Source organism: Leucopleurus acutus (genome assembly GCF_964270905.1).
Source record: "Leucopleurus acutus genome assembly, chromosome: 3".
Classification (NCBI taxonomy): domain Eukaryota; kingdom Metazoa; phylum Chordata; class Mammalia; order Artiodactyla; family Delphinidae; genus Leucopleurus; species Leucopleurus acutus.
This window is the reverse complement of record NC_139145.1, coordinates 66,651,160-66,670,576: the sequence shown is the minus strand read 5'-3', so window position 1 is coordinate 66,670,576 and position 19,417 is coordinate 66,651,160. Positions and strand designations below refer to the sequence as shown.

At 48.1% G+C, this 19,417-nt stretch overlaps 1 protein-coding gene across 6 annotated transcripts in view; it reads right to left on the bottom strand.

Annotated features, from left to right (window-relative positions):
• The window catches only part of P4HA2 (prolyl 4-hydroxylase subunit alpha 2), a 41,173-nt gene extending 36,090 nt beyond the window's left edge, over window positions 1-5,083 (bottom strand). For 4 of the 6 annotated variants that reach the window (XM_082837193.1, XM_082837192.1, XM_082837191.1 and 1 more), the window contains exons 1-2: window positions 5,045-5,083; window positions 4,240-4,500 (exon numbers count right to left, since the gene is read on the bottom strand). In XM_082837193.1, the coding sequence (XP_082693319.1) occupies window positions 4,240-4,275 (36 nt within the window). In that variant the 5' untranslated portion in view covers window positions 4,276-4,500; window positions 5,045-5,083. Of the gene's footprint in view, window positions 1-457; window positions 525-4,239; window positions 4,501-5,044 lie in introns of those variants that run through there. The other 2 variants (XM_082837194.1, XM_082837195.1) reach the window with 2 other exon arrangements.
• Between the last annotated feature and the right edge of the window lie 14,334 nt (window positions 5,084-19,417).

The following is a 19,417-nucleotide window of genomic DNA, read 5'->3' as shown; positions in this document are numbered from 1 at the left end:
GCCTCCCTCCCACCTCTGCTCTACAAAATAGCCATCACAGCTTACTACAGCTCCTCATTTAGTCTCTTTCTCCCTAAGAACCCTCCAAAGGCTCTCCACTACCCTCAGGACAAAGTCCAAATTACTTAGCCCTAAGGGCCTTTTTGACTCTGCGTGACCTGGCCCTACTGCCCTCTCCAGCCCCATCTCATGACTCCAGGTTTCATACCTTCAACTACCACATCACATGAAAAACATTCTCCTTCACTGAGAACCTAACAAAGGTTCATGCATACCTATCCTTATGCAGTTGTCCCTCAGTACCCACAAGGGATTGGTTCCAGAAGGCCCCGCAGATACCAACATCCACAGATGCTCAAGTCCCTTATATAATAGGTGTAGTACAGCCAGCCTTCCGTATCCACAGGTTTTGCATCTGCGGATATGGAGGGCTGACCGCAATTTCTCTATCCAGTACCTGGACATGTTGACTTGTACTTCCCACGTGGGTACCATCAAAACTCCAAAGTCTCCTGCTTCAGTAACTAGACAATTAAGTAGCAGAAAAGGCTGTATAAACCAACATGCAAAAGCCAGCTGGGTTTTCAATCAGTCCTGGCAAAGACTTGGCAGTCCAGGTAAGACTACCTTATAAGGAACTACAGGAAAGAATAAAATCCACACACCACTATACTGGATGCATCTGATATACCACCTTGTACTCTCCTGGCCTCACCTGCCTTCTGGGCCCTGGGCCACTTGCTCTGCCTCAGACCCAGTGAAGGAGACTGTGCAGTCCCCAAATCTCTGACTCTCCCTGCTACTTCCAGACTCCAGCGAAGCACCACGCTGACCTCCCCAGGGGCTGCTAGAGGACCCTGGGAGTGCAACTGAGGAGTGAGCATGGGGGAATTAACTCCTCCTGGGGGAACTGTGACTAATGAAGGACAGAAACAAGAGGATGTCAGCAGATAAATTCCCTCTCCAGGCCTTCACTGAGAAACTGTTCTGCAGCACGGGGCTTCTGAAGAGTTCACCCAAAGATGTCCTTCATGGCTGAGCAACTAGTGTATCTCTGTGCAGACTGGCCAGCTTGCTAATGCACCACCTTGTATATGCTTCGCCTCCTTCTCGACCTCACTTTTATTTTCCCTTACCCTTGCTACTCCACAACCATACCTTCTAACAAAGCGTTAAGTACTTAAGCTCTGCCTCGGGCTCTGTTTTCTAGGCTAAGATAACCACTATTCATGTTTCCAAAAATCTTTCATTTCTACCATCTAATCCTCACCAACACCTTGTAAACTAGATAATCATCTCCATTTCAGATATAGATATATAAGATACATAACTGAGACTGAGAGTTTCCTGCACACCTCACATGCTACAGGAAATTAATGGCAGAGCCCAGACTCAAATCCGAAACATACTTTCTACTATCTATTGCTGCCTTCAATCCTACTCAGTAACATCTGTTGTCTTATAGCACAAGGACTTCCCAAAAGGAGGAGCCACACTTTGGCCTAGCAGAACAGGCCTGCCCAGGTCAAGGACTTTATTGTGGTTCACAAAGCAGCCTCATGACGTCCGTGGCTGGATCCCACCAGACGACAGACAGCAACATGGACCCAGAAGACAAAAACATGGTGCTTCAAGTCCAAGTGAGCAGTCACTCCTGCCCAGACACCACAGCACTCACAAGTGACCGAATGGCCCAGATCAGGGCAAGACAGTACAGTCTAGTAGGCAGGCACACCCACCCTGGGGTCAGAGACCCCCAGAATTAAAGCTTAGCTCCACAATCACTTCCAGGCTTTGGGGCCTTAGACAAGTTACAGGGTCTCTTTGAGCCTCAGTTTTCCCATCTATTTAACAGTTAAAATAATAGAATCTGCATATCATAGGGCTGTTTTCAAGATTGAATAAGATGACAGATGTCAGTGGGCAGCCTAGCACCAGGCACAACTTATACCAGTCAAGAGCACCAAGGGTACTAGAGGAACGGCAATAGACCTGAAGCAGCCAGCTTCCTAGCTGATCCCTGGAGAGAAAGGAGGTCCAGTCTAGGGGACAGTGAAGATGAAAACAAGACAGAAATTGAATCTCTTAACACTCCATGTCCCAGGAGTGTTAAGAGATTCAGCAGAGGGTGGAGTCAGGCGTAATGCAACATATTGACCATCAGGGAATAACTCTGAAAACTGGTCTATCACTGGCTCTAACTCTCAGCAAGGAAGGAAAGTTCTCTGGCAAAAACAGGTGACTGGACCAATACTCTAGAATCTCACATATTTCTACGTTTCTGACCTGCTCACTCCGAGTTCCGACAAGTACCAGGCCTCAGGATCGCGGCCACACCCTGGGCCCTCAGGAATGCCGGGTACAGAGCAGGCTATGTTTTAGCAAGCACTTCATGAAAGGTCTAGAGCAGATGCTGGTCTGTGATCAGGCTCACATCCTATTTGAGCTGGGGAACTCACTACCCAAACATTTAATCCTCTGCCCTGCAATGACACCACTTGAACAAACACTCTCTCCTAGGTCTCCAAGACCTAGGTCTCCTCGGTCTCTAATCCAAATTTTTCATGCTCCTCTGCTCCTTCTGAGAATAAAAACTATATCCCTCATTCCACATCTCCAGCTCAAACCCCAGAGACCACAGGAGCCACCAGCCCTCTCTGCTCAAGAACAGACTGATGTCCCATCCTGGTGCCCTTCAAAAGTTCAAACTGCTAGATTTGAGCAACATTTTCAAAGCTTAACTCTCACTCCAGCACCCTGTCTGGGCTTGCACGTGCCTGCATCACAGCATCTCCTGCCAACTTCCATCTGCATAGAATTAAACTCTTGAGAGATCCCAGGAGCCAGGGACACACCGGCCAGCCCAATGCACACTACAGCCAGCGTGGCCACACACTGGCCAAGGTCCTCCATCCAGTCTCAGACCCTCCCAAGGATGTGGGAGGGCAGAGTCAAAAAGGGAGGTTCTCTCAGGAAATGAGCAGACCCCCGATTCTCTCACCCCACTCATTCGTCAGGGCTGTACCCATGCGGTCTCCCCTTCTCACGAGCACTCACACTCTGAGCTCCTCCCTGGCACATGACCACCTGCCAGCGTGAAACAGCAATCTCAGAGAGACTGTGAGCCACCCATGGGCAAGGACAGTGCCACCGCCACTGCCTCCTTTCCCTCCTCCCTCATTCCAGCCCCAGGTACACTTTAAGCAGAAGCCCAGCACACAGGAGGTACTCCAGGAATGAACAGAGATTGGCTGTGGCCAGGCTAAACCAGTGACAAAGTAGGCACTCTCCTGGGCACACCCATTTCAGAGCATTGGACAGGGTAGAAGGGCCTATCACAAGCCACAGACAATACTCAGTCGCCACCATGTCTGCCTGCTGACCTCTCAGAGCACTAGGGTGGCCCACTATGACAGCATCTCTGGGATGAGGCCCCCAGCCAACACACTCCAACTCTGCTACGTGGCTTCCTTGGCTGGGCCACACAGCGCGTGGGCTTGGCCGTCTACAAATGATACCCAAGGATAAAAGGATTCAAAGCCCAAACGTTTTATAAGTAGGGAGAACTGAACAGAGAGGCTGGCCCTTGAGGCCCAGAATAAAATGAGAGACTGCACCCTGGAAGCTTCAGGGGCTGTTTAAGCACAAGCCAAAGGAAACCATGGTTCATTTAACGGAGAACTAAATCATGGAACCTGCTATCCCAGATGTGATACGGGCAGCAGCTTGCAAAACCATTCTATAAATTCTTAGGTGGACAGTGGATCTCTGCAAAATCAGGGACATTTGAGAATGCCCTAAGCTACAAAGCAATGTTCCCCAACTCCTGCTCTCAGGGCCAGGATCTCTTGCAAAAGCACTGAGGTTGCTAAGCTTCAGATGGTTTACATCAAGCAGCACAAGCCTTAGGTGTCACTCTACAGCAGAAGACACCAGTCTCAGCCTTGGGAGGGGCTCTGATGTTCTCCTACACCACCTTAAAGGTGTCAGATTAGAAAACAGAGGCCCTCTGCCCTGAAGAAGGAGGGTTTATGCTGATCCATGTTTATGGTGCAAGGGTTCACTGAGCATCCTCCACATACAGGGCACAATACCAGGCACTGTCCTCTCACTTGAAGCTCTTTGGACAGGGTCCATGGGCAGCTATTCCCTAAAGTGTCCCTTCCCCCATCACCTTGCTTCCACTAGAGTGCCCAGGTCTGCTTCCACTCACACACGCTGTTCCTCTGTCCGGCTTACCCTTTCTTCTGCCTTCATCTGACCACTCCAGCTCATGGGTCACCTCCTCCAGGAAGCCCTCTGGCTTGAAGCATCCTGTCCTCTACCAAGTACCCACAGTCCGGTGCTCCTTCCCAGCACAGCACTCACCACACTGCCCGGGGCCTGGCCTTTCCTGGTCTTCCAGTCTGCCTGCCCCACTGGGCTAGCAACTCCTCGCAGTTTCTGATACGAAGAAGGGTCCGTTTGTTGAATTAATTAACTAGTTACAAGTCTCCGCGCCTGCTGAGGCAAAACCATGCAGGTTAGAAAAGGATGTCTGGAGGGGGAAAAAAGAAAAACAAAAACAAAACTTTCTCATCCAACAGCCTGTCTCAATGGGCAGCAAGCGGGGCCATGGCCGCAGACTCCCAGCCCTTTGGAGGCAGGATGGTGGACCTCCCTAATACTAAGCGGCCCCTCAGGGCCTGCCCGGCGCCCCTGCCTCCGCCTCCAACCTCTGGCAGCCTTCGGGCCAGGCCGCCCCTTCCCGGGAGCCTGACAGGCGGGGCGGCCACGCTGCCCGCCAGGTCCGGCCGCCCCGAGGGGACTGGAAGGAAGAGTGCGGCTGACCTCACCACCCTGAGCTCGGGGAGGCGACGCGGCGGCGGGACAGGAACCCACACGGGTGTAGAAACAGAGCGGAGGTCGCGGGGCTGCGGCCCGGACGGCGCGACGCCCGGTCCCCAGCTCCCAGCCCCGCGCGGGCAGAAGGCTCGAACCGGCGACCCCGGCCCGCGCCCGAGCTCCGCTGCGGACCCGGGGGGCGGGCGCGCGGGACGCTCACCCGGACACGCGCCGCTCCCGGCTTTTCCAGAACCTCCCGCGGCGGCACCCAGCTCGCTCGGGCCCTCCTCCCTCGGCGGCTCCACCTCCCGTCGTCGCCGGGCTCCGCCCGCTTGACCGGCAGCCACGTCCCCACCTCCCGCCCCGCCCCCCGCTCCCCCGCCCCCGGCCCCTGGCTCCGCGCCCAGACAGCCTCGGCCAGGGGTCACCACCGCAGACAGCGACCCCCGGGAAGGGCGAGGCCGCCCGGCCGCGCGGAAGCCGGGAGCGGGCCTGGGGCCGCCGCTCGCGCCCTTCATGCCGCCCGCCGCTCGCCGCACGTACACGGCGCCCGCCTCTCCTTGGCGCTCGCACCTGTGGGACTCGGCCCGCCCTCCTCCCCGGCCCCTGGGCGGCTGGAGAGGGGCCCACGACCCGATCCTGAAGCCGGTGCTGTCGCGGGGAGCATCCCTGATTGCTGGCCAGCTACCCTGGCCCCAGCTCATGCCCATTTCCTCCGTGGTCCTGCTGTATACACGGCTCCTACTGCTGCCTCCCCATCATCACCACCATCAGGTTACAGGGGGTGGGGTCACCCGGCCCAGGAGCTGGATTCTCAGGGTTGGGGACAGTGGAGAAGGACCTTAAGAAGACTGGAGACCTGGCATCCACCCCCAGGGCCAAGCTCCCAAAGGGATTCAGACTGTCCCCAGCTCCTGGATCCGACACTCCTCCTGGGGGCGTTGGGGGGGGGGAAGGGGGGCACCCTGGATCTAACCTTCGTTTTCCCCAAGCCCTTACATACAACATGGGCCAAAAACAGTAGACACTTCTTTCAGCCAATCCAGGCTGGGAGGGAGTGAAGGCAGGGATGCTGCAAATCTCAACCTGGGCTAGAGGAGTCCCTGGCCGCCAAGCAGGTTCCCACGCCTGCTCTGTGAACCTTCCTAGTCATGAATGAGGGGAAACGGTGTCTGAGAATCTCATCAGAGAGCTAGGCCAGAATGGGAGGTGCTCAGCCTCTGCCCAGTCCAGTGTGGGGATATTCCCTATGGCACACCATCCAGGCTGGCAGCCCAGACCTGGGGAAGGCATGAACACGCAGAAAAATACACACAAGACACATAAAACACAGAATGAGCCACTGTTCTGCTCTTCCTCAGCCACCAGCTGACCTCCCCAGAGCTCAACTAAAACCAGACAGAAATCTTCCTGCCTCTGCTACATCCTGTTATGCCGCAGGAGTCTCTCTCAGTCTGCTCAGGTTCTCCCATCCTCTCCCCCTTCTCAGGAGCTTGCCCTGTGAATCATCCCTTCTCTCACTTGAATGTTCAACCTCCTCTCCTTAAATGGATACATCCCTTGACCTGTAAATATTTTCAGGTCTCTAGTATGGAAACAAAACCCTCATTAGACCCCACCAACTATTGCAGTGCCTCTCTCCTTCTCAACCACAGCAAAATTCCCCGAAAGAGCAGTCTGTCCTCACTTTGCTCCCACCCCTCAGAACCCTGCAGTGGGCCTTCTGGCCTCCCGACAAGACCAAACCAGATCTCAACAAACTCTCTATAACCTCCAAGTCTAAATTCAACAGCCACTCTTCAGTCGTCATCTGCCAAAGCCCCCAGCAGCACCTGACACCCCAGCAGTGTTTGGCCACTGTCTCCCTTGAACACTTTTTTCCCTCGGTTGCCACTAACCTCTCTGGCCACCTCTGCCCAGGCATCTTCGACCCAGCTCACCCGCCTTTCCCTCTCTCCCCATTAGTCGATAAAGGTTGGGGGTTCCTCAGAGTTCAGGCCTAGGCACTCTACTTTCCTCTCCTCTTTCTATAATTTCTTCCTATACACAGATGACACAAATTTCTCTCTCTACCCTTGCCCTGACTCCTGAGCTCCAGACACGTATGAATGGCTGCTGAGTCTACGCCTCCGCTGAGTGTCCACAGGCACCTCAATCACAACGTGCCCAGCACTGAGTTCATGCTCTCTGCCCTTCCCCCACCCCCATACCTCTCATATTCCCTGCTTCACTGAGGGAGCCACCCAGCCCCCTGCACCACCACCAGTTACCTAACTAGAAGCCTGGGAATCACCCTCAGCACTTCCCTCTGCCCCGCCCCCAAACCCTGTCCTTCCATATCCCACGTCCATTCAATTCTACCACCTAAATCCCTCTCTAATTCATTCATTTCTCTCCATCCTCTTTCACTTGAATGATCGCAACAGTTTCTCGGCTGACTGTCCCCCTCCATTCTTACTTCCTCCCGTCTCTCTTCCACACGGCAACCACAGTGACCTCCTCAGAATGCAGATCTGAACCCATCACTCTCAGCTTCGTAAATTGCATTGTTCTTAGGAAAAGTCCTGAAAGTGGCCTATAAGGCCCGGCATGGTTTGGTCCCTGCTCACTCCTCTAGCCACACTGACATTCCTCTCCAGTCCCTCTAACTGGTCATTCTCCCTCCCCATTCCACTCCCAGGCCTTTTCACATGCTGTTCTTTCTGTCTAGGAAAATGTCCCTCCTCCCCAATTAAATCCTTCAGGTCCTCCCAGAGGGAATTTCCTCACTTCCCTGGTCAGGTCAAAATCTCCTATAACAGCCTCTCATGTCCTACATGCTTCCTAACACTTGCCACAGTTGAATGTTTGTTTGATTCATGTCTGCCCCCCTCCCCCCCCCCACACCACTGGCCTGGGTGTACGTAAACAATGTGTGTTTTGTCCATCATGACATCCTCAGCAACTACGACAGAACTGGACTCAATAAATATTTCATGATTATATGAAGGGATGGGTGTCTCCTTAATGCCTTGCTCCACAAAACCATAGCCAAAGTTCTGACTAAAGCCTCCACAGGGCCTCAGAGTCCTGGACCCCACTCATTCCTCAGTGTCTGCTTCTATTCCTCTTCTGTCTCTTATAAGGATACTTATTGGACTTAGGACTCACCTGGGTAATCAGGATGATCTCACCTCATGATCCTTAAATTACATCTGCAAAATTCCTCTTTCTAAATAAGGTCACATCCACAGTGTCCAGGTATTAGGACATGGACATATCTTTTCAGGGCCACAATTCAACCTACTACACTTGACATGCCCTCATGCCCTCCAGGGGCTCCTGGGCCCCTTATAAATCCTTGGCTCTTAGTTCTCCAGCCCAGGCCCACTCCAGACCCACATAGCATTTTCTTTGAGGCCACTTGATGGGTGAACTCATTATCTCCCCACACTCTACCTCACACTGCCCACACTTCCTTCCACCCCAGCATTTCCCATATCTCAGGAAGCAGAATCAACATCTCCTGGTCATTTCCATTTTCTTCCCCATCACATTCCCCCATTGTAGATCTTACCTAGTAGATCACTCAATCCATTTACTGCTCTCCATTCCTGTAGCCACAGCTCAAATTCAGGACACCACCATCTCTTACCTGGACGGTCCATCCTGGCCCACAGCTTTCACTCAGCTCCTTCCATCCTTATTTCACACCACAAGCAGAGTGATATTTTAACAGTGTGATTCTGATCATGTCATTTCCATACATAGAACCTCTCTCAAAGGTGTCCCTGCCACAAGGATAGACACAGATCTCACCAAGGCTGCCAATCCCCTTTATACAGCCCTGATGGCCTCTCTTATCATGTGTAGCCTCAAACTTGATGCTCCAGCACCTGAGGCATTTTTCAGTTCCCTGACCTTTGACTGTGTCATTCTTCCTGTCTGGAACACTCCAAAAGGTTTTCCCTTTGGACCAAGCCTGAGCCAGGTCCCTGCATAGACCCCATAGCTCCTCGTGGATGAATTTCATGCAGGCTATCTGACTCTCATGTCTACTTCCTTCACCACTTTGCCTTCCTAGGAATGGGGGCTGCTTCTGTCCTGTTTACCACTATGTCTCCAGCTCTAGCATAGGGTCTGGAATCCAGGACCTAGAGAGGGAGTGGGGAAGAAAAATACATGAATAAATGAATGAATAAATGAATGAATGAACATCCTCCACTAATGTGGCCTCCAGCAGGCCTCACTAAGCACACCCATTTTGGGTCACTTAATAAATCAACAGCCATCTTGAGCAGCCATGTCACACTCCTTTCCCCCAAATCTACTGTGTAAATAAAGTCACACCTCCCTTCTGGTAATGGCTCTACCCTATTCATTCATGCATTCATTCCACAAACATTTGCTGGGCACCAGTTGAGGCCCTGGCTGGGGATTCAGGGACCATGAAGATCAAAGGGCTCTGTCTAGTGGGGAAAACTGGCAGGTGAACAGAGACCCACAAAGCAAACTTACCCAGGGAGGGAAATGCCCAGCCATTTCCAACTGGTGACAGAAGGTGCTACCTGCCTAGTCCCAGTCTTAGAGACCCTTCCCAGGCTCAAGATCAGGTATGCACTGCCACCACTGACCCCAGCCTGGCCAGGAGCATTGCCAAATGAAGCCCTAGCCCCACGCTGTCCCTAAGTGACAGCCCTGGCCAATGGCTCCTCAAAGCAGGCTAGACTTGTCTGCCCACCACCCTCATCCCAGGAGAAGAACCTGGTATCTCTCCAGAAAAGGATGGCAAAAATATCTGTGCTGGATGGACAGGTAACTGGATGAATGGGAGGGCAGGTGTGGTGCAGGCTCTCCCTCTAAACAGAGGCATCCTCAGCTTGCCCTGCTTCTGCCTTCGCCCACTCACCTGTGATCCCTGCCCTGGAGAAGAGGAAAGGTCAGCTTCCACTGCCTGACACTGAGGCCTCCCTGACTGCTGATGGCACTTTTAGGGCCTGGCAACTACCACAGCATGTGGAAGCCTGGCCAGGGTTTATGAGCACCTGGTCCCTTCATGGGATTCCCCAGAGCAGGGCTCCCGGGATTAACGAATGCCGCAGAGGGTATTATACATACACATCTGTACCTTTCAGCACCGTCAGCAAAGAACTGTCCACTGGACCTTGGGACCAACCCTCCCCTCCAGGTTCTTCCTTTAGGGACCAAGAAAAGACTGGATGTGTCCCAATTGACCAGCACTTTTGACTCAAGGCCAGTGAGAGAGGGTGCAGCTTGAGTGGGGCCACCTAGTGGTGGCCTTACTGCTTCAGAAATAGGGCCTTGCCAGGTAGTCTGGTCTTACAGCCTGGTGTAGGACACTGGGGTAGAGACAGAGAATCTGGCAGAAACCCCAGGAGCCTGCAATGCCAGCCCTGGACAGGGCCAAGTGGGTCCCCACAGAGTGCCCACCTGGTACATGCAAAAGATGAGGCAGGCCTGAGAGAATGTCAACAAGTCCCCTCCCAGCTGCCTCCCCCATGGACCCCTGCAGCCCAAGCAGAGCCAGCACAAGCTGGGCTGTCATTACAGGGTAGAGAGAGGCATCCAGGGCCTCTGGGAACCATAGTTATGCAGCAGGTCCAGGACAGACCCTCAGGGTCGAGTCAGTGGGCTTTGACTTCAGCTTCCCTCCTCACCACACTCTCCCCACTTCCATCTTGAGCAAGGAACTTCTGGGCTGGTGCAAATACCCAGAAGGCCAGGAGTTAGCTAGGTATGGTGCTTACAGATCTTGATATTTTAATGCATACAGTGTAAATATATTTTTAAAAATTATTATTATTACAACACAGAAGCTCATCCCACCCCCACTCCCATCCCTGTCCCTCCTCCCCCAGCCTTGGGCTGGGTAGGGATTAGGGATGGGTGAGGATGAGGTGAGAGTGGGGATAGTTATTGGACATCTGACTTAGCTACTGTTTAAAAGACCAAACGTTCAGTGGGTTTACTATTTTTTTCAGGCCTTGTGAAAATGTCAGGAAGCCAGTACAGCAGAGGGTAGAGGAGAAGCGAGAGGTGAGGCTGCAGAGGTCCCGGGGCAGATCATCCTTCGTGGGCCCCCCAAAATGGATTTGGATGTCATGCTGAGGGCAGGGAGCAGCCACCCCAGAGTGAAAGCTAGGGAGGAGCAGGATCCCATTTGGGATCCAGGAAGAGCACCCCGCCTGCCTACTGTCGGGGAAGGGGGAGAAGGAAGAGCAGAGCCCGGAAACGACTGGGGACGGGGCTGGTGCAAAGTCTACATGACGGCTGAATGGTGATCTGAAGTAGGGAATGGCAATGCATAGAGAAAGAAGGGGGCAGATTTAAGAATTCATAAGGAGGTAAAACAGGAAGTCTATGTCCATTCATTTATTCAACAAACATTTATTGAATGCTCTGCTCCCCATTCTGCGCTCCCTCTTCGGGATGAGGCCCTACTTCACATCCAGAATGAGGTCTTTTCACCCTTGGCTCCCTCAGCCCTGCCGTTGCAAAGCAGGCCCTGCTAAAGGAAATCAGTGGCAGCCCTCAGAAAACACAAGAATGGGGAGCAAGTTGGTTACCCCCAGAGAACACACCAGCACCCTTTGGAGTTTTAGACTGACATGGAATCCTAATCACAGCGTCTGGTTTCCTCAGTCGTGAGGCTCCTTCTACAACAAGGTAACCACCCAGTTAATGATGGTCTTGGCACTAACTTACTAACGTCACCCTTCCTCTCCCTGTGCTTCATTTCCCCCTCCTATTTTTAATCAATTAATTATTTATTTTGGGGGGTAAATTTATTTATTTATTTTTGGCTGCATTGGGTCTTCGTTGCTGTGCACGGGCTTTCTCTAGTTGCAGCGAGCGGGGGCCACTCTTTGCTGCGGTGCGTGGGCTTCTCATTGCAGTGGCTTCTCTTGTAGTGGAGCACAGGCTCTACATGTGCCGGCTTCAGTAGTTGTGGCACGCAGGCTCAGTAGTTGTGGCTTGCGGGCTCTAGAGCGCAAGCTCAGTAGTTGTGGTGTACGGGCTCAGATGCTCTGCGTCATGTGGAATCTTCCCGGACCAGGGCTCAAACCCGTGTCCCCGGCATTGCCAGGTGGATTCCCAACAACTGCGCCCCCAGGGAAGTCCCCCCCTCCTATTTTTAAATGAATGTACTTCTGCTCTAGTGCTACATGTTTCTAAGGGGCCTTATATCCTTTTTGTAATGAGATGGATATCCATCCATGACTGACCCTAGCCCAGTCAAGTCGTGCAAATTCTGTGCTGCACAAGCCTGGGGCTCCATCCACATCACAGACATTGTAGATTTGATTATTTATTACAACTTACCAGTAGATGGAAATAAAGTGAATTGCAAATGGGGTATTCTTTGCTGATTTGTAAAAAATCACCATATGATTTGGTACATCTACCTCCACATAATCATAGGATCCTGAGTCACCCTTTTCGATAAGGCCTTAAGGACCCCAACTCCTGTAGGCTCTCTCCTGTTCTCAACTATCCTGCCTGTATCAGCTCTGGTTGTGGCTCTGACTCTCCCCCAGCCCCTTGAGTAGACACAGTCACCTGAACTTACTGGTGAGCCCTGTCCTCTGCCCGAGGGACACTGCCCAGGACTCTGACCCACCACAGGGAGGCCAAGGCACTCATTCCTCTGGACGCCTTGACTACCCCACACCACATCAAACACACTGCAGTACACCCACATCTCATATAAGTACATTTTATACTTCCCCAGTAAGAACATGGCTGAGTCACAGTTAACTAGTTTCCATGACATAATGTTATATTTGCTAGCATTTAGTACTTACATTTTCTTTTTTGTAGTTTTCTACATTTTTTCCTGTCTCCATCATTTGCATGAACCTGTGAGAAGCTTGATGATCCCTGTGCCTCTAGTGCTGAAAGACAGAATGACTTGGCCACAGCCTTTGGTAGGAGAATCTTTACCCACTGGACACGCAGGCACACACACACATGCACACAGGGATGTGCAGGCATGCACAAGCCTGTGGAACTTGGCCTCTCACATGAGGAGGAGGAGGTTCTGTGATCTGTACTCTGGCTCTGCCCTTAAGCTTGACTCTCTCTCACAACTTAATATTAACTTTGAAACAGAATCTGACCTTATCCCTGACCTTGAACCAGTCAGCTGAGGCTTAGAAACAGAAAGATGTCCACTTCCATCATCTGCAGAAATCACACCCCCAAAGGGATCAGGGATGACTTGGACAGCGTATCTCCCTGGCTGAAGAGTGAGTGATCCAGATGGTGAAGGCGGAGACATGGCTTTCCCACAGTGTCTAGCCATCAGACACTATCATGCGTCAATAGTCTTGGAAGCAAGCGTTATTCTCTCATCCCAACAGTCACCCAATATCTCTAGGCCAGGCTGACACCCTGCCTTCATCAAAACCTGGGGTTTTATCTTTACTCCATCCCAGGACAATAGCAGTTATCTGTGTCCCTGGGCTAAGATGCATGGGGCCTCAAAACCCTTTGGGAGAATTCTGCTGCTCTGGTCCTGCCCAGAGCTGCATCTGCAAAAATGAGGATGGCCAGCAGAGGGTGTATGGAGCCCACCATGGGCCACCCAGTCAAAGGAGCAGTCCCAGCCTTGCTGAAAAAGCTCCTCAGTTCTTGATCCCATGCTCTACCCCTCCAAGCTGCCAAGGTTTAACTGGGACCCTTGCCTAGAACTGCATAATCATGAGCAACTGGGGCAGATAGAGATGTTTACCAGGCCATAAGGAATGCCTCCAATGCTGGGACCTCTAGTGGTGGGAAAGGCAGGGAGGATGTTGGGAGGGTCCCAAACCCCTTATTCAGCCATGGGTGACCAAGGCCCTTCACATCCAATTAAGCTGACTTGCAGCCTTGGGGGAGACTCAGGCCATAGGAGCCAATAGGCCTAAAGAAAAACCAAGGGCCAGTAGTGCAGTGAAGTTAGGTAAGGAGATGGGGGAGGCCACTGACAGGACTCTGAACGTACCTAGAATATCATGGCTCCTGTTGAGATAATTCCTTTAAAGAGAGGGGCCAGAGGAGAAGGAATGGGCAATCCTCATCTGGGTTCCCCTGATGCTCCAAGTGCTTCTGTAATAGGGCAGCTAATGGAGGGAGCGTTCTCCTGGTACCAAGTGTAACCTAACACTTCGCAGACATCGTCTGTGCTGGATGGCTTCTGCTTGCTCCTTCAGATCCCTGTCTCTCTCCCTTCCCTTGCTCTGTGCTCCTGGCTGCTTACCCATATGGATGACATCAACAGGTGCTCCTGCCATGTGACTATTGATTAGATTCAACCAATGGGGAGTACCAAGAAATGGTCAGCCAGAGGGAGGAAACGGACTTTGGGGAAGTTGCCTGCAGCCTACACTTGAGGGCCTGGCTCAGTGACCTACTCAGCCTCAGGACTGTCTTTGAGCTGCCCTGGCTATACTGAAGGGCAGCCAGGCCCATCTGCTCTAGAAGGGCATTCACACTGGATCACTCAGCCCGAGGACTCAGAAGCCTTCTACACCCTCACTTACCCATGTCAATAAATATTTGCTGACACCTTCTCTGTGTCCAGTCCTAGGTGCCCAGGGACATAGATACAGAGATGAGTCTGACAAAGGCGTCTGACAGAGCTAAAGGGTTTTTTTTTGTTTTTTTTTTTTTGAGGGGGGCAAAGGACACAGACAGGAAACTGATAATGAATCCTAGGGGTTGAGGGAAACTGCAGAAGGGGCATCTCACCTGCTGAGTGGTCAGGTAAGGGAGTGGGGTTTGGGGCTCCCTAAGTATTCAGCCAGGGGGAGTATTGGAGGTCTGGGAGACAGAGGGAACAAAGGCTGGGGTGGGGGTGGGGGTGAGGGAATTCCCTGGCGGTCCAGTGGTTAGGACTCTGTACTATCACTGCCGAAGGCCCGGTTCAATCCCTGGTCAGGGAACTAAGATCCCACAAGCCACGTGGTATGGCCAAAAATTAAAAAATAGAAAGGCTGGGGCAGGGGATGACTAATTCACATGGAAGCCTGTGGTGGCCAGGCAGGGCCTCATTCCACCCACTGGAAAGCTAGTATCTCCTGCTTGAACTTCACAGACCCCTACTAGCAGGGGTGGGATGGCATGGGCAGCCAGTGCCGTTTTAAACTTTTGTTTAAAAACTTCTTATTAAGATATAATTAACATACAGAAAACTATACATATCTTAATATATAGCTCAATGTGTTTTGGATATATATAAATTCATATAAGCATCACCTAGATCAAGATATAGACTATTTCTGCAATATCAAAAGATTCCCTTGTACCCCGTGGTAGTCAATAAAATCTCCCAAAGTTGACTACTATTCTTTCTTCTTTCTCTTTTGATTATTTTTGACAGATTTTGAATTTTATAAAAGTGAACATATACACTGTATACTTTTATGTCTGCTTCTTAAACTCAACATTATGGTTGTGATAGCAATCCACCTTGCTGCTTTTGGTAGTACATCATTCTATTTCATTGCTGTGTGGTATTCCAGAGTTTGAATATATCACAATTTACCCATTCTATTGTAGGTGAACATTTGGATTGTTTTTAAATAAAGCAATAAAGCTTTTAAATAAAGCTGTTCTGTATATGTTTGCACATGTATATTCTTAGCATACATTCTTATTTCTTAGTGGAAATAAACATTCATTTACGTAGAACATAAACCCAGGAGTGGAATTGATAGGTCATAGGATACACATATATTTAGCTATAGTAGTTACTTCCAACCATTTTTCTAGGTGGTTGCACAAAATTACTCTCCCAGCAGCAATGTATGAGAGTTCCCGTTGTTCCATGCAACAATGTGGGAAATGCCCCCAGAAAAAGCCAGGGTAAGTGTGGAACTCACTACACATTATTCCCTTTCTCAAGGATCATAATCCTTCAATTCTTACCTGTATTGGTTGTTCTCCAGTACCCTCAAATAGTTGTTCTTTATATTTTGTCCAACTTTCATAAATGTTTTTGGCAAGAGTATTAGTCTGATACAACCTACCACCATGGCCAGAACTGGAAGTTTTATTTAGTCCAATTCTGATGCCAGATTAGAAAATATTGGAAAGAGATAGGCCCCACTGGCCCAGCTGCTTTCAGCTCCAGCTTATATTCTTAGACACCTGTGGTATCAGATCCACATTCTGAATTAGGGCTCCCTGTTTTCCTTTCTTCTTTTAAAATTTTATTGGATTCCAAACACGGGTGAGTAATTGGTAACAGACTTACTTCTCCACCTAAACAACTAGAAAGCTAGATAAAACATTTATAGCAACTGATTACAGGCACTGGACATCAAATAGACTTCGTCCTTGAGAGAAAGGAAACACATGAGGTGAATTCCACATTCACTAAAGTTCTTTGCCTAGGGCATTTTCCCAACTATGGCAGAGGGAAGTGGAGCCCCAACAGAGCAATGGTCTCCCTGAGTAAAGGAAACAGAGATCAGAGATAGAGGATACTGAGGTGGCTGAACTTCGGGGGCAGGGTATTAAAGAGGAGGGAGCTGCATGGAGAAAGAGCTCTAGAAATCTGCATAGATGCACTCTTGAGGCTTTGTCTAAGTTGTACATGTGCAAGGAAAGAATCTTTGAGGCCTGATGGATAAAAACTCTGAGTCTGTGAACTAAATGGGGATTCCAGAGTTAACACAGTGCTGAGACCTGTTCTGGTCAGAGTGGAAAGACCTTGCTGAACACCCTGAGCATTTAATTAAAATCTTAGAAAGTCCGTACCTTAGGAATAGGGCTACTCTAGCCATACAAAATGCGTTAGTTTTACACCTGTTCTAACAAAGTCTCAACAGGATCAAATTAATCCTCTAGTAGATTTACTGCCTAGTGGAACAAACTCAACACTCTATAAAGAAGAGCATAGTCCAGACTCTCAACAATGTATTGTCCACAATTCCCAACATACAATCAAATATTACCAGACATGTGAAGAAGCAGGAAAATATGATCTATAACCAAGAGAAACAATAATGAATAGAAACAGATTCAGAGATAACACAGATATTGGAATTCGCAGATAAGGACTTTAAAACACCTATTATAAATATGTTCAAGAATTTTGAGTTGTAAGAGAGACATAATAAATGAACAGATGAGCCATCTCAGCAGAGAATTGGAAACTGTAAAAAAGAACTAAATGGAAATTCTAGAACTGAAAAATATAATATATAAAATGAAAAATTTACCAGGTGGTCTTACGAGCAGACTGGACACTGCAGAAGAAAAGTTCAGTAAACTTGAAGTTAAGTCAATAGAGACCATCTAAATGGAAACATAGAAAAAAAAAGGACTGAAGAAATGTGAATAGAGCCTCGGTGAAGTGACCTGGAAACAATATCAAGCAGACTAGTATACATAGAACTGAAGTTCCAGAAGGAAAGGAGAGAAAGAGATTGCAGCAAAACTTCAAAAGAATAGTAACTGAAATACTAAATTTGATTTTAAAAATTATTAACTCATCATCCTCCAAAGCTTAGGATAATAAAACCCCAGGCAGGATAAACACAAAAGAAACCATGTCCAGGCAAATCATAATCAAATATCTTAAAACCAAAGAGAACATCTTAAAAACAGTGAAAGAGCACAAACACATTACATTAAGAAGAGCAATGATAAGAATGAACATTTATGAGTCATCAAAAGTAATGTAAGCCAGAAAACATGGAAACATAAGATGATATATTGCATATTAAATATGCTATTAAAAGCAACCTAGAATTCTATGTCCAGAGAAATTATCTTTAAAAAAGAAATGAGAAATAAAAATATTTTCAGATTAAAAAAAAAAAGCTGAAAGAATTCATCACCAGTGGGCCTGCACTATCAGAAATGTTAAAGGAGGGGACTTCCCTGGTGGCGCAGTGGATAAGGCTCCACGGTCCCAATGTAGGGGGCCCAGGTTCGATCCCTGATCAGGGAACTAGATCCCACATGCATGCCGCAACTAAGGAGCCCACCTGCCGCAACTAAGACCCGGTGCAACCAAATAAATAAATATATATATATATATACATTTTTTTAAAAGAAATGTTTAAGGAAGTTCTTAAGGCTGAGGGGAAATGATACCTGATGGAAATTTGGCTCTAAACAAGGGAACAGACTTGTAATAAGTAAATATAAAATATGTTTTCTTGTTTCCTAAATTATTTAAGAGACACCTGACTGTTTAAAGCAAAAATAACAACTCTTCATTATGGAGTTTATGGCATTTGTAGAAGTAAATGTACAACAACATAGTAAAAAGGAAGGGGGGCGGTAAATGGAAGTATATTATTGTAAGGTTTTTACATTGTCTAAGAAGCAAAATTTATCCTTTTCTTCTTTATTTTTCATTTTATTATCTTCATCTTTCTAGTTATAAATACCATACAAATTTATTTATATAAAATTAAAACACTGTAGAAATACATAACCTGGAAAATGTAAATGTCACAAAACACTATCACCAGCAATAACTCTCAATAGTTTGCAGTATATTGCTTTGACTTTTTTTAATCTATATATAACAGAAAGCCATATTTAAAGTATTTATCTTGATGAAAAAGATATTATAAAATATTTGTCTATAATTTCTACCAGCCCTTTTTTGTGTTTAAGTATATGAATAGTTTATAAGAACACTCAGATCAGAAAAACTGAAACATAATTTGTGAATCAGTTTGGAAGTCATTTTATAGTATGGAGAAGTATATAGTATACAGGATTATAACCATACTTTTTTGTATAGATAATAAATGACTCCAACACGATTTATTGAATAAACTACTATTTATCCTCTGAATTAAGATGTATCCTTTACCACATGCTATGAGCTGTCTTGTTCCATTGATATATTTGTCTTTTCCTATGCTGCACCACACTCAATTACTTCAGCTTTATCACATATTTCAATGCCTGTAGGGCAAATCTCTGGTTTTTGTCCATATTTACCCTTCCAGTTGATCTTAGAATCATCTTGCCAATTCTCCTCACCCAAATAAATTTTGATTAGAATTACTTTGAATTTATCAATTAACTAAATGTAACATACTGAGTCTTCCAGGAACATATGACATATGCCTCTATTTATTTTGTTTTCTTTTCTATTTATCCTAGAGCAAAACTTATATGCCTTCCATGTGCCCTAAGTCAGTTTCTAGGTATTTCTCATGTGTCACTGTTATTGTGAATGGTAAATTGTTTACATCATATTTTTTAATTAGTTGTGACTTAATACTTTTAAAAGCTATTAAAACCTGTATACATATACGAATATACCTTATTCTGCTCCATCTGACTAGATCCCTCTCCTAGTCATAGTAGTTGATTCTCCTGGATTTTATGAAGGCACAACCATAATAACATCTGGCAATAATGACCCTTTTGACTCTTTCCATTACTTATTTTTTTTACTTATCCATTATTTCTTTTTTTCCACCTTATCGTCCTAGTAAGCACCTCCAAAACAACACCGCACAGTAGTAGCAAAAGGGACATTGTTTGGATCCTGACATTAATGGGAATTTTAGAGTCTTAAGTCCAATATCGCCTTTTGGTTTCTAGTGTATGTTATTTAAAGTGTTAACGTTTC